The 14,698-nt window shown below is 49.9% G+C and overlaps 1 protein-coding gene across 1 annotated transcript; it reads left to right on the top strand.

Moving 5' to 3' along the window:
- Positions 1-257: 257 nt before the first annotated feature.
- PtA15_7A2 (uncharacterized protein) lies at positions 258-620 on the top strand (the record flags this gene model as incomplete). The annotated part of the gene is made up of 2 exons (XM_053170893.1): positions 258-356; positions 479-620. Coding segments are annotated over 2 exons (241 nt in total), but the record flags the coding sequence as incomplete, so codon positions are not given.
- Between the last annotated feature and the right edge of the window lie 14,078 nt (positions 621-14,698).

The raw sequence follows: 14,698 nt of genomic DNA, 5'->3' as shown, positions 1-14,698 counted from the left end.
TTCCCTTTTTTCGTCCTGCGCCTTCCTTGATCAATCATATTGGCCCTGTCTTCCCCAGTATCCAACTAGTCCAAATAACTTTTGCCAGTCGCGTTCTACCTGTAGCCCTATCATGAGCAGTTTAGATGAAGCTCCCATTCCCTTTTTTCGTCCTGCGCCTTCCTTGATCAATCATATTGGCCCTCTTCCCGGCGCCCAAGACTATCCCATCTCCATAGCTTCTTCAACCTCCATCGTTAGGCGTGGGGTTGCTGGTTATGGCGAACGAGTTGGTCAAGGTGGCCAAGGTGGTCAAGGTGGTGGAGGAAATCGCGGAGGCTGTCGTGCCAATGGCTTATGCCGTGGTCATGCCACCCGTACGTACCGCCCACCCTTTCGCAGGGGAGAACATGACCTTTATCCCGAGACGGTATGTTCGCTTCCTCCTCCCAACTTGTGAATTATTATAAGTTCTAAGCTGAGGGCTGGTTTTTTATAGTTCATGATGAACAACCGAGCCATCATCGATGCCATGCCTCAACTTCCCCCAGCTCTTGCTAGTAATCCAACCACTACTCCCACTAGTGGGAGCAACATTACTTCCTTATATCCTAGTTGCTCTGCTTCCGTCTACTCTGCGAGTTCCGTCGCCACCGCGGAGGACTTCCTAACTCCACAAACTCGTGTTCCTTCCCTGAATCCCCCGGGCTTCTATGATCCGGCCGACTTCCATCGTTTGACTCAAGACCAAGTCGTCTCCCTTCTAGACCGTCGATCCGCTCCCGAGTTGTTCGACCGCTACATGTTCGTTCCTCAGTACATTGACGATCTTTACCAATCCATCATGTCCGCCTTGGTGCACCACTTCCAACGTTTCCCCGCCGCCAATGCCAAAGAACGCGCTAGCCGAGTCAGCCTCTTCCGCTTCATAACCCGCCGTTATCGCACCATGACTCGCCACACCGTTTGATCTGTACGTTTTTATGTTATTTGTTTTCCATGGGTGTGTCTTCTAACTTGTTTCCTGTCATTATTCTGCTAGCCTTCCATGCCTCGATACCAATGGACAACCACTTCTCAGGGGTAAAATTTCCACCAAAATCCAAAAACATCGCCAAATAATATAAAACCTAAAAAAAATCTTTATAGCTAAAAAACTTAATTTTTTTTTTTTTTTTTTTTTTTTTTTAGTCTATCCTACTGTTAGTTAAAGTAACCCAAACCCCTCCCCCAACTTTAAAAGGTTGTCCCCAACCTTCACAGTGAGAATGGGAATCTTGGGAGAGGGTGAGAATAAGAGAGAAAAGTGAGCTCAGAGTACCAATCTGAGGATTTTGAGAGAAGTGAGAACACCTCCCCCAACTTAAAAAAAATTGAAACCAGTGAGCTTTTTGTCTGTTTGATTTATGTGTTGATTTTTGAAGTGATTTGCTGGAATTTGAAGTTCTTGAAGTGTTTTAATGCTGATTTTGAATTAATTTTTGAGCGTTTTTAAAGTTTGTGCTTGAGATTTGAAGTATAAAGACTTTAACCAGTTTAATTATTGACAGTTGAGGTTGAACAGTTTAGTCTCATGCCCAGGAGGTAATGCTCAATCAGAAGAATCAGGGTTTTCTTCATCAGAAGAGTGATGACTGTCTTCATCTTGACTGTTGAGTTCAGGGTCCTGTTCATCTCCAATGACTTGATCCAGGGGTCGTCCTTGAGGATAAAACCGCTTAATGTGAGATGCCGCATAGTTTCGGTGAAGTTCTGTCCCATCCAATTCTTCCAGCACATAAGATCCTTTAGGTAGTTGTTTCTTGATTCTAAAGGGACCATTCCAGCGATTTGAAAATAATTTTCCCCACTGATCCTCCAAGCTTTTATTGTAGATGAGTACTAGTTCCCCAGTGTCCAAAGGTCGCCGTAGTCGAGCTGCCATTTTTCTATCCCAGTATCTGACAGAAGCCTCTCTTGCTTTCATCATCTTAGTGTGAGCTTCTTCCAGAATTTCTTCCCGTCGTTCGAGTTGCATTGCCCGATGTGGAACTCCGTCCGTGCCAGGCGGCGGCAGTTGTTGGAGGGGAAAAAGTGGGGGGATGCCCTCCGGGGATGGTCGCAGGAAGATGTGGGGGATCTGTGAGCGATGAGGTATGGGGGTTTGATTTACGACGGCGTTGAGCGCGCGTCGGCGGGTTGTTGGTTGGAAAGAGATGAGAGTGAGAGGAACAAGGAGCCAGGAAGCCGGCACCGAAGGAGCAGAAAGAAGAAAGTTGGCCGGGAAAGCCGGCTGATTAGGAAAATGAGGGATGATGGGGATCGTTGGAAGAGCGCTGAAGGCGCGGGATCACAAAAGACTAAGATGGAAGGAGTACGCCGCGTGCGCGATAAGAGAGTCGAGGTCGGAGAATGACCAGAATACCGGGATCAATAAGCTCAGTAGCGCGTCGAAGGGCGCCGAAGATCTGGATCAATAAAATTCTGATGAGATTCCCTAAGGTTCAGAGATAGTCCCATACCGCCCCATCGCCTGAGTTCGGGCTGAACTCAGACTCCGGGGTTGTGGCATGCTGCGGGACAGCTCATCATGCCCCGCGCGCGCAACAAACACAAAAGGAGAGGAAACAGACAAAAAGGAACAAAACCAAAACAAAACCAAACAGAACAAACAAAACTCAGACAAAACCAACCCACCACATAGCCAGACCATCCAACACGCGCAGATAAGAAACAAAACAACAGACAAGAGTAGAAATAAAGAAAAGAAAGAAAATGAGAAAATGGTACAAAGCTACATAGAGGAAAAGAAAACCTGCGCGCCAGAACGTGCGTGCCCGCCTGAGATCCAGAGAGATTGAGTCCTGACACGCGCCACGCCAGGGAAAATTGATCCTCCACGCGTCTTGAAGTCTTCCGCGCGCCATCACGAATTTTTGATCTTGACACCGCGTGTACCAGATAGCGCACCACATCTCCTCCCCAAATGCAGTCTGTCCCTAGACTGCTCCGCGCCTATTGTCGAAATTTAAAAGAAATCCGCGCCTAAAAGATCCAGGACAACCAGGGGGAAAGAACCAAGGGCCACCGCGGTGCTCACAAATGTGGCATAGAGTAGGGTTTTGGAAACGGTAGTGGCTACCCTGGAGATGCATACATTGGGAGGACTTACTTCTGGTCTCCTTTGCCTCCGCGGGAATAATACCTTTTGACCTGATCCGCTGAAAAGCGCCGCGCCAACTGTGTACCGTCGAGCTCCTCCAAGATGTAAGAACCTCCGCGCACCTGCCGAACCACGCGAAAAGGGCCACTCCAGCGGTTAGCAAACAATTTGCCCCATTGAGTCTCGAGGGCGCGGTTGTACGCAAGGACCATGTCGCCGGGCTTCAGAGGCGTCCTGAGCCGACTTGCAGACTTCTCTTCCCAGTACTTGATGGATTCTTCACGAGCTTTCATCATCTTCTGGTGCGCTAGCTCGCGCACTTCCTCGCTGCGCTCCAATTGCCGGGAGCGCGCCGCCAAAAGATCCGCTGTGTCTTGAACTTCATCCCAATCAATCCCTAGGTACGACTCCATCTCGAGATCAATGGGCAGGACGGCCCTCTGACCAAAGACGAGCTCGTAAGGAGAATAGCCAGTTGACCGCTTAGTTGAAATCCTGTCGGCAAACAAAACCAAGGGGAGATACTTCCTACAGTTCTTGCCGCTTTCGCCGGCAAGCTTGACGAGGGCAGCCTTGAGGGGACCGTGGCCGCGCTCGACCATGCCTTGACCTTCAGGATAATAGGGAGTCGAGACGCGGTGCTGGCCTGGGAGTCCTCGCAGCATCTCCGCGAGCTTTCCACCGAACTCAGAGCCGCCGTCAGTCGAGTAAGAGCGCGCCAAACCATAGCGCATAGTCCAGTTTTCATGAAGGAAGGTGGCCACGGACTCCGAACTAAGAGTGTTTAGAAACTTGGCCTCTACCCAGCCCGAAAAATCGTCGCGCGCCACGATGAGATATTGAGCACCAGCTGCCTTGACGTGCACGACATCCATGGCTACACGTCCAAAAACAGAATTCTCGCCTGTAGGTCCACGGAGCTCCATTGGTCGACGCAGATCGCGCTTCTGGCATGCTTCACAGCTCTTGCACCAGCGCAGCACGCTCTTCTTCAAGGATGGCCACCAGAATCGTTCCGCGACGCGTCGATAAGTCTCAATCTCGCCACGATGACCCAAACCTTCATGCAAACTCTCGAGTACTTCATCTTGCTTAGAGGGGATGGTGATCACAATCCGCGGGCACGGGGAGCCCCGCTTCATGAGACGGCCCGCGTGAACGAAGAAATCGACAGATTTGCGCTTCAGCGCCCGGAAGTCGTCGGTGTGCATGCCATCCGGCACCTCGAGATCCAAGAGATACTGCTCCAGTTGTCTCCAAAACCCCTGCTGATAGCCTGAGTACTCGCCATTAGCAGAAGCTAGACAGAAAGCTAAAGGCCGAATATGCGGCTCGTCTTCATCAAAATCAGACTCTGGAATGGACTCATCTTCGTCCATGGGCCTCCTGGAAAGGCCGTCCGGCATCGTGAATGACTTGCCCGGGCGATGAACGATATCAAACGAGAACAGCTGAATGAAGGAGACCCAGCGCGTCATCGGTGCGTTGGGTAGACTCGGGGCGTTGATCATCTGAATGAGGGATTGGGCGTCAACTTGAAGCTCGAAGTGTTGTCCCCAAAGGACCGTCTGAAGTTTCTTGAGAATTCGCGCCACGCCGCACAACTCCAGTTTGGGCTGAGAGTACCGAGACTCCACGTCGGAAAACAACAAGGACTCATAGAGAGCAGGGCGATATAGACCGTTGGAGTCTTCTTGAGTGAGCACCGCTCCTGCGGCGTGAAAGCTAGAATCCACAGCCAACTTAATCTTGCCCGCGTCCGGTCCGTAAGTGATCTTGACCAGGACAATATCCTGTCCCACGATTGTCTTGAGTTTCTGAAAAGCTGCTTCGCATTCCACGGACCAGATCCACTCCGCGTCCTTGCGCGTCAGGCGTCGAAGAGGGAGACAGATCTTGGATAAGGCGGGGATAAAGATGCGCACATAAACCACTACGCCCAAGAAACCGCGAATCTCAGATGCGTTGTTGGGGGTCGGCCAGGAGAGAATTTTGTTGACCTTGCTCTTCGCCATCCTTCGACCTTCTTTACACACGACATGCCCCACAATCTCCAGTGCAGGCACACACGCCGCCAGCTTGGATGCTGAAACCGTAAGCCCTGATTCTTCGATCCGAAAGAGAACGCGCTCCAAAGTTGTTGCGTATTCCCAGATAAAACGGCGTATGCCGGAATGCCAAGGGAGGACCTCATTGTCGTAATCAGATACTGGGCCCTTGATGCCACCGTCGTCGATGAAGATACCCGCATGATCAGGGATCTCCTCCTGGAGAATCCACATCATCTGGGCTTGATAAACGGCCACAGAGTTAGTGGCTCCCTGAGGCAACCGCGTGAGTTGAAACCTGCCAAGCGGGGTGTCGAAAGTAGTAAGTGGTCGCGAGATTGGATGTAATGCGCGCTCATCGTAGCCGCCCATAATATCTCCCAAACCGTAGCAGGCGCGGCCGGCGAAAGACTCCACAAACTCCTCAGTGGCCGGAGGAACGCCGGCGTCTTTGATCGTGACTTTGTTCAGTGGTTGAAGATCATGTACGACGCGTAATTTGCCGTTGCTCTTGAGGACGCAAAAGACCGGGGAAGAATAGCTTGATGTTGACTGCTCATAGAGGCCGGTGTCAACACGCTCACGGATGACTTTGATGAATTCGTCCAACTTAGCTGCGGGGATAGGAATCTTGCGCTTCTGCCACGGCTCGTGCTCCACGACGGGGATGATGTAAGGCAAGCCGTAGGTCTCCTTGAGCAGACCCCTCTCTTCCGGCGTAAATGCTATCGAGAGGTTCCGCTCCGCCAAGACATTCTTGATCAAATCCAACTCAGCAGGCCAGAGCCAGCCTTCAGGGCCAAAGTTGACAACAGCAAGCCGATCTTCCGTGACGCGCCCCTTTGGAACAAAAGGACCGGCTAGAGAGAGAGGAAGACCGCGATACGGATCGCGTGAAAGAGGCGGACGTTGCAGAGGGGGGTTCAGATCTTGAGGCATAGCTTGGTTGACTGGTTTGATCTTGCGCGCCACCGGCTTGTACTTTGTGGCGAAGGAAAGGAACTCCCCGCGCGTCCACGCATCCACCAGCGCCATCTGCTCGTGATAGCGCAGACCGTGTTCCATCAAACTCCACGTGCGATGCTCCGCGCGATCCCGGAAAGCCGCCTTATCTGAGAAGGAAAAACCAAACGGAAGGGCTTCGCTCACGAGTGTGGCACGAGATAGAGTTTCGAAAGCTTGCGCGGCATCACGCCTCGGAGGTGCACATTGGGAGGAACTTACTTCTATTCCCAATTGCCTCCACGGAACACCAAATTCCACCACACCATTCTCACAATTCAAAGAAAATCGTAGTTTACCCTCATTTCGGAGCAGCGCCGCAACCGTTGCGGCCGTCGCGTCGGAGCCTGATGCCAAGGAAAGAGGGGGTCCCAAATTTTTGCTCACATTTGTGGCACGCGGTAGAGCTTTTGACACGAATAGAGCATCTAGCCCGGAGGTGCATAATTGGGAGGAACTTACTTCCTGTCTCCCAGACCTCCGCGGATTCCCTATATCCTCCATTCCACCCTGCGCCATTAAACCATTGCCAAAAGAAAACGCGCCAAGAGCCGCGCCAGAGAAAGGAAAAGATCCAGGATAAGACGCGCCAAGAGAGCCGGAAAAAAAAAGTGAACTGAGATCTAATGATATGTTTTTGAAGGATTTAGTGTTTTCTTCATGTTTTTCAGATTTGATATTTTGATTATTGAATGAGAAAGAAAAACAAGACCGGTGAATCTCTTGATGATGGGTTGATCCAGCGGCGCGTGGGCGAGATCCTAGATTAACACGGCCGCTCAACGGATCAACTTGACTCATAAAAAATGACGCCCCTCGATAGGGTCGTCGCGCGCCGTGTTTGAGCGCGTCAGGATCGCCTTCTTCCCATTGCCAGGGAATTCGCGCTCCCACCGTCCCGAATCCGTCGCGCAGAGGGAAACCTCTATCCTCCTCCCATTTGAGTCCGGGAGCAAGATCCTCTCGCCTACTTCTGCCGAAAAGCTGAGAGTGGTGTCGAAATCCATGAGAAAGGGCCGCCCTAAGATCATGGGTCCGGCCATTCGAGTGATCCAGAAGTGGCACGTGCCCACGATGGATTTGCCAATGCGGAGCGGAACGTCCTCAGCGACACCGACCAGTTCACAGGCTTGATTGCCAATTCCGTAGACTGCTGAACTAAAGTTGACGCGCGGGCTAATATTGAACTTGTTAGCCATCACGTCCGAGATAAGGTTAAGCTGGGATCCCGAATCCACCAAAGGAGATGCATTACTCTCCTCGTCTCCCACCAAGCACGGCAAATAGCCCAACGGGCACGAGTAGAGCCGCGGCTCAAATCCGTTCGCCTTGAAATCCACGCCCTCAGCCAGAGTACCCGAAGAGACCTTCAGCTCCTCCGCTCCAACCTCGACGCGCTTGCGCGATACCCATCGCTTCATGCCTTCCGCAACAGACGGCGCCACCGCTAAAAGCTCCGAAACCGACAAATCCGGAACCTTGAGACCAGAGATCTTCTTGAGCACGCCTTCGACGGCGTTTGGATAATCCTTGGAGATACCGCGCTCGAAGCGCACCTTGGGCGCAGCGCTAGCAGGCTTGGCTGGCTGCTCGGAAGAAGACTGCTCGGGAGGAGAAGGGTCCGCGATCGGAGAAGCAGGAACCCTCTCAAACAATTCAGCTTCCATATCTGAGTCATCTACATCAGAATTGGGAGCACGCGCCGTAGACTTTTTAACCGGCTTCCGCGCAGCTAAAGGAGGAACTGCAGGCGCCTTGTAAGGCTTTGGAGCCTCGTGCTTCTTTCGCGCCGGATCCGCCTCGTAGGATCCAGAAAAAGACTGAGAAGTGACAGCCGGGGGGTACCAGGGATCGAGGGAGCCACATGTAGCGCGGAATTCCGGCGTGACTACGCTAGTAGTCGGAGGAGGTTGGAAAGAGGCGACCACATGACGAATGGGCCGCGAGGAATCGAAAGGGATAAGTGCCCCGTTGGGCAAGAAGAAATTGTTGCCCTTCTGCTCGACCAGATTGGCTTCCTTGTCTTTCTTGAGCTCAAAACAGCGCCCCGTCCCGTGACCTTCGCGGTGGCAGTAGTAACACACCAGAGGGCCACGCTCCGATGGCGGTACCTTGCCAGAGGGCTGAGAAGACTGAGCCGAGAATTTCTGCTCCAGACGCTGCTCAAATGATTGAAGCATCCGGGAGATCTCATCAACGGTGGCCGGCGCTTTTCCGGGCACAATAGATCCTGTGGGGCGTCGGTCTTGCTCCATCTTCTGCATGACGTCGTTCCCTTGCTTGAATGGCGCAACAGGAACCGGAACGGAGGTCTTGGGATCCTCAAAAGTAAGAGCTGTTTGGCCTTTCATGACGTCGGCCACCGCTTCCTTCAGGATATCAAAGGAGGGCAACTTGAACCGATTGTCCAAGGTGGTGATCATTGTCTTCTCCTTGATGAGATGATCGCGGACACGCTCCTGAACGCCAGCCGAAAAAGACCGATAATAGAGAGTCCGCACTTCCTCCACAGAGTCGATGTGCGATTTCCGAAGCAGGTAAGACTGAATGGGCTCCCAGACGCGTCTGAAGTCCTGATAATCAACAACAGAGGACACGCCTCCTTTCGCAGCCCAAGACTGGGTAAGAGCCTCCAGATCCGGCAGAGTGAAACGCGCCGTGTCGACCTGACCCCAATAAGCGAGCATTGAAGCCTTGAGAGATGACCATACCGGCGGATCGTAACCGTCTAGAGTCTCCAACACGTCTTTAACTTCCACCTTGCGCACAAAGAACCTGATCTGCTGCGCCATATCTTGCTCCGACGCGCCGTCGAGCTTCGCTGCGAGTTGGTAATCGGCTAGAAATCGCTCCACGTTGAGCCCATCAAAGCCCAAGGTCTTATCCTGCGGCTTAATCTTCACCATTCGCGCTGGGGGTGCTCCTGCCTCGACGTCTGCCATCGCGTGCGTCGCAAGAGAGATGATCTAGTCTGAATGAAAAGAGCGCGACGGGTGCGGGTGGCTCACAGATGTGGCTAGAGTAATGTTTTCGACGAGTGTAGTAGAAACCGTCAGAGGTGCACAATTGGGAGGACTTACTTTTAGTCTCCTGTGCCTCCGCCGCTGAACTCTAAAAAAAAAAACCTAAAAACAAGCAAAAGAAAGACCGCCAAGCGTCTCAAAAACCGTGAAAATTGGCGAGACTGTAAATCTTGAGGTCGCTGGTTCGATCCCGGCTCGGGGGACCAAATGTGGAACTCCGTCCGTGCCAGGCGGCGGCAGTTGTTGGAGGGGAAAAAGTGGGGGGATGCCCTCCGGGGATGGTCGCAGGAAGATGTGGGGGATCTGTGAGCGATGAGGTATGGGGGTTTGATTTACGACGGCGTTGAGCGCGCGTCGGCGGGTTGTTGGTTGGAAAGAGATGAGAGTGAGAGGAACAAGGAGCCAGGAAGCCGGCACCGAAGGAGCAGAAAGAAGAAAGTTGGCCGGGAAAGCCGGCTGATTAGGAAAATGAGGGATGATGGGGATCGTTGGAAGAGCGCTGAAGGCGCGGGATCACAAAAGACTAAGATGGAAGGAGTACGCCGCGTGCGCGATAAGAGAGTCGAGGTCGGAGAATGACCAGAATACCGGGATCAATAAGCTCAGTAGCGCGTCGAAGGGCGCCGAAGATCTGGATCAATAAAATTCTGATGAGATTCCCTAAGGTTCAGAGATAGTCCCATACCGCCCCATCGCCTGAGTTCGGGCTGAACTCAGACTCCGGGGTTGTGGCATGCTGCGGGACAGCTCATCATGCCCCGCGCGCGCAACAAACACAAAAGGAGAGGAAACAGACAATAAGGAACAAAACCAAAACAAAACCAAACAGAACAAACAAAACTCAGACAAAACCAACCCACCACATAGCCAGACCATCCAACACGCGCAGATAAGAAACAAAACAACAGACAAGAGTAGAAATAAAGAAAAGAAAGAAAATGAGAAAATGGTACAAAGCTACATAGAGGAAAAGAAAACCTGCGCGCCAGAACGTGCGTGCCCGCCTGAGATCCAGAGAGATTGAGTCCTGACACGCGCCACGCCAGGGAAAATTGATCCTCCACGCGTCTTGAAGTCTTCCGCGCGCCATCACGAATTTTTGATCTTGACACCGCGTGTACCAGATAGCGCACCACACCGAGCTTCCAAAAGTTGGTCTGTAGTTTTGATTTCTAACCAATCTATTCCCAAATAGGTGTCCATTTCCAAATCTACTGGTAGTACTGGTAGTTGTCCAAATACGAGTTCGTAGGGAGTGAATCCAGTTGTCCGCTTTGTTGAGATCCTGTCCGAAAATAAAACTAGTGGAAGATACTCCCTCCACTTTCCACCAGATTCGCCACACATTTTAACCAGAGCGTCCTTGATGGGTCAATGTCCACGTTCGATCATTCCATTTGCCTCCGGATAGTAAGGTGTTGTAGGTTTTAGAGTTGCTCCAATACTTTTCACAGCTTCAATGAAGTCTTCTTTGAATTCCGCGCCGTTATCCACTGTTACTGTCTTGATTGAACCATATCTGTAGACCCAGTTTTCCAAAAGAAACTTGGCCACATTACTTGCAGTGAGTTTGACCAGAGGGGCAGCCTCAACCCATCCAGATAAGTCGTCCCGTGCCACGATAAGATATTTGTATTGACCAGCTTTGATGTGACATGCGTTTAGAGCAACTCGTCCAAAAATGTAGCTATCCCCAGTTGCATTTCGAATTTCCCTAGGTACTGTTGGATCCCGTTTTTGACAAGCTTCACAGCTTCGAACCCAGTTCTTGACCTTCTTCTTCAGGCTGGGCCACCAAAACCGAGTTACCAATTGCTGATAAGTTTCTTCTATTCCACGATGCCCCAATTCTTCATGAACCTGTTGTAGCAGTTCTTCTTGATAAGTGTCCTTAGAGATTACTATCTGTGGAGAGGGTGAGTGTTTCCGCATAAGTCGTCCATCACTACTGAAGAATTTAGCTGAGTTCTGCCGTAATTTTGCAAATTCCACTTTGTCCATTCCATCAGGAGGTTCCAGGGTTTCCAGGTAATGTCAAAGGTTCCGCCAATATCCTGGAGACTCCCATTCCTTGAGCTCTAGAACTGTTGATTGAGTACAAATCCTAAATGTGTAACAGGGTTTGATCAGGGGTTCCTCCTCGTCAAAGTCATCCTGGTCCTCGTAGAATTCCTCGTCGTTGCTAGAAATAGGGCGTCTTGAAAGCCCATCCGGTAATGTGAAAGTTTTCCCCGGTTTATGAACTATGTCGTAGGAAAATAGCTGAATAAATGACACCCATCAAGTCATAGGTGCATTGGGTAATGATGGAGAGTTTATCATCTGAATTAATGACTTGGCGTCCACTTGGAGTTCAAAGTGTTGGCCCCAAAGGTAGATCTGTAACTTTTTCAAAACCCTAGCTACTCCGCACAACTCCAACTTAGGCTGAGAGTACCGTGATTCCACTGGTGAAAATACTATTGATTCGTAAAGTATAGGTCAATCCAATCCAGTTTTGAGTTCCTGTTGCATCAACACCGCACCCGCCGCTATGAAGCTTGAGTCAACCGCCAGTTTAATCAATCCTGCGTCCGCTGAGTAGTCAATGCTTTTGAGAACGATATCTTTGCCAATTATTTCCTTGAGTTGCTTGAAAGCTTGATTGCATTTGTCCGTCCAAATCCACTTAACGTCCTTCCTGGTGAGCTGTTGTAAAGGTGCTGCCTTTTCAGACAGATTTTCAATGAATATTCGTACGTAAGTGATTATTCCTAGAAATCCGCGAAGTTCCGTAACATTTGAAGGTGTGGGCCAGGTTAATATCTTGTTTTTCTTTTGTGTAGAAACTTGTTGTCCAATCTGAGAAACCACGTGTCCAACGATGTCCAGAGCAGGGACGCAACAAGAAAACTTTTTCCCTGAAACTGTGAGTCCTGCTTCTTCTACCCTGAATAATATCCGTTCCAATGTTTGTGCGTATTCCCAAATAAATCGTCTAATCCCCGGATTTTCCTTCAAAGTTTGTCCATCATAGGTTGTTCGTGGTCCTTTGATGCCGCCGTCGTCGATGAACACACCCACATGTTCTGGAATCTCATCTTGCAAGATCCACATCATCTGAGCCTGATATACCGCTACTGAATTGGTTGCACCTTGAGGAAGTCGAGTAAGCTGGAATCGTCCTAATGGAGTGTCAAAAGTTGTGAGGGGTCTTGATTCTTCCGCTAATTCCCTTTCATCGTATCCTCCCATAATATCACCGAGTCCATAGCAAGCTCTTCCAGCAAAAGATTCAATAAACTCCTCTGTTGCAGGGGGCAGGCCAGCATCCTTGATTGTAACCTTGTTCATTTCCTGTAGATCGTGTACAATTCTGAGTTTTCCGTCGTGTTTGGCAACACAAAACACTGGACTGGAGTAGCTTGATGTTGATGGTTCGTAAAGGCCGGTCCTAACTCGTTCCCGTACTAGTTCAGTGTATTCTTCTTTAATCGCCGCCGGAATGGGAATTGGTTTCTTCTGCCATGGAGTGTGTTCTACCACTGGTATGACATAAGGTAAGCCATAAGAGTGTTTCAACAATCCACGTTCCGCCGGACAGAATGCGAGAGAGTTTTGTCAAATGGTAATGAGATGTTTAAACAGCTTGAGTTCCTCTGGCCAGAGCCATCCTTCAGGTCCAAAGTTGATGACTTTCAGGCGCTCTTCAGTGATTTTTGCTGTAGGTTGGAATTCTGGTGGATTAGGTGTTAAAGGCGTTTTGTAAGGATCCCGTGATAAAGCTGGTTGTTGAAGAGGTGGGTTGATTGATTGTGGCATGGCTTGATTGATAGGTTGAACTTTCTTTGCCACTGGTTTGTATTTCGTCACACACCACATGTTTTCCTCCTTCCAATTCTTACAGAGATCTTTCTGTGCTGAAGCGCCTAGCCCGGTGGCTAACAAACTGTTTATTCGCAAATCTTCGTCCAGGGTTGGTGGTTTTGCCCCAACCTGAGGTACAGGTTTTTCTTTTTCTGATTTCTTCCGCAGACGTAAACACATGTTTTTGACCCAGCCCAACTTCTTTGAAATTTTAGTTCAAATCTTGACCGAGTCCGTGTCGTCCAAAAAGCGTGACTGATTTGAATGTTGTGTCATGTAAGCAGTTGTTTGCGCAGTCTGTGTGGGGCTTGGTCCTAAATGTTTTAACTGATTCCATCCTTGTCCTTGTCCAACTTTAGCTATTGGTACTGTAATCCTTCTTCCAATATCCCCTTGAAAGGATAGAAATTCGCCAGTCCCTGGATAGTCCAAAGTGCAATCGTAATGGAAAAGGAAAGGCCGTCCGAGTATACATTCCTGAGCTTGTGGTGAAACAAAGAGGTGTACCGGTCCCGAGAATCGTCCAATTCCAATGGTGCAGTTTTCCACTACTCCTTTGATATCACATCTTTCTCCGCCAATGCCTCTCATTGGGATCTCCACCTTCACTACTTCTAGGTCCAGATCAATAGCTGCCTGGCTTGGAATTACATTGACCATCAATCCAGAATCCACCATGAACGGTACTTTGTGTCCGGAGATTTGAGTGTCAATAAATCCTAACGCGCAGCTATAGTAACAGTTGTATTCCAAATCTTCTTCCTCCTTGTTAAGTAACATCGAAGCTGAAACCTTGGGTTCCGATTTGTTGCCATTCATGTATGAAATTGTAGAAGTTTTGTATCCAGGGATTCGAGCTTGGAGTTTGTTGATTACTCTTGAGCGTAAGTTGGAGAGATTGCCGTAAGTTGAGAAAAGGTAGTTGGTATCTTCAAGTTGTCCAGTTCCGTCACTAGAGCTGTTTCTGCTGACTTTTCCTTCTTTGATGGTGTTGATTGCCTGTTAGGTTCCAAGATTTGGCCGGGAGTCTTCCTAGTTGCTGGAACTTCTCGAATAACTTCTTCTGGTCCGACTTCCTGATCCACGTCCATTGCCGAATCATCCGCTTGTGCCGGAGGTTTTCGTCGTCCACGAAGCGCTTCTGCTCTAGTTGTCGCAACATTGGATTCAAATTTTACTTTTTCAAAGTTAGCTGATCCAAGCCTTGGAGGTTCCCAGTCGATTTTGTGCATTGAAGAGGTACAGTTGGATTCTTGCTGAGGTCTTTCACTGTTGATTGAAAACACTGCTGGATTATCGGTTCTGAATGCTGCCGTTACTTTTGCTTTAGGTTTTGCGGAGTCCGCAGCCACTACCACACAAATAGGTCTTGAGTTGTCCGCTGGGATCTTCTCTCCACTGGGAAGACAAAAGTCACGTCCGTCACGCTTAACCAAGCCTTCTCTTTCGTCCTTCTGAGCTTCATAACAAGAAAATGCTGAATGACCTTCTCAATGACAATAGGTACAAGGTCGGGGTTCGTATAGTCGTCCACTTGGCCTTTCATTTCCACAAGAGTATTCCGCCTTTGGTGGGTTCACTAACTTGCCAGTTAAAGCATCGATTGCTTTTGCCAGACTGTCGACTTGCTTCTGCAGCACCTCCGGGGGATTCTCTTC

The sequence above is a fragment of the Puccinia triticina genome, chromosome 7A (genome assembly GCF_026914185.1).
Source record: "Puccinia triticina chromosome 7A, complete sequence".
NCBI classification, from domain to species: Eukaryota; Fungi; Basidiomycota; class Pucciniomycetes; order Pucciniales; family Pucciniaceae; genus Puccinia; species Puccinia triticina.
This window is presented reverse-complemented; position numbering and strand designations above follow the sequence as displayed.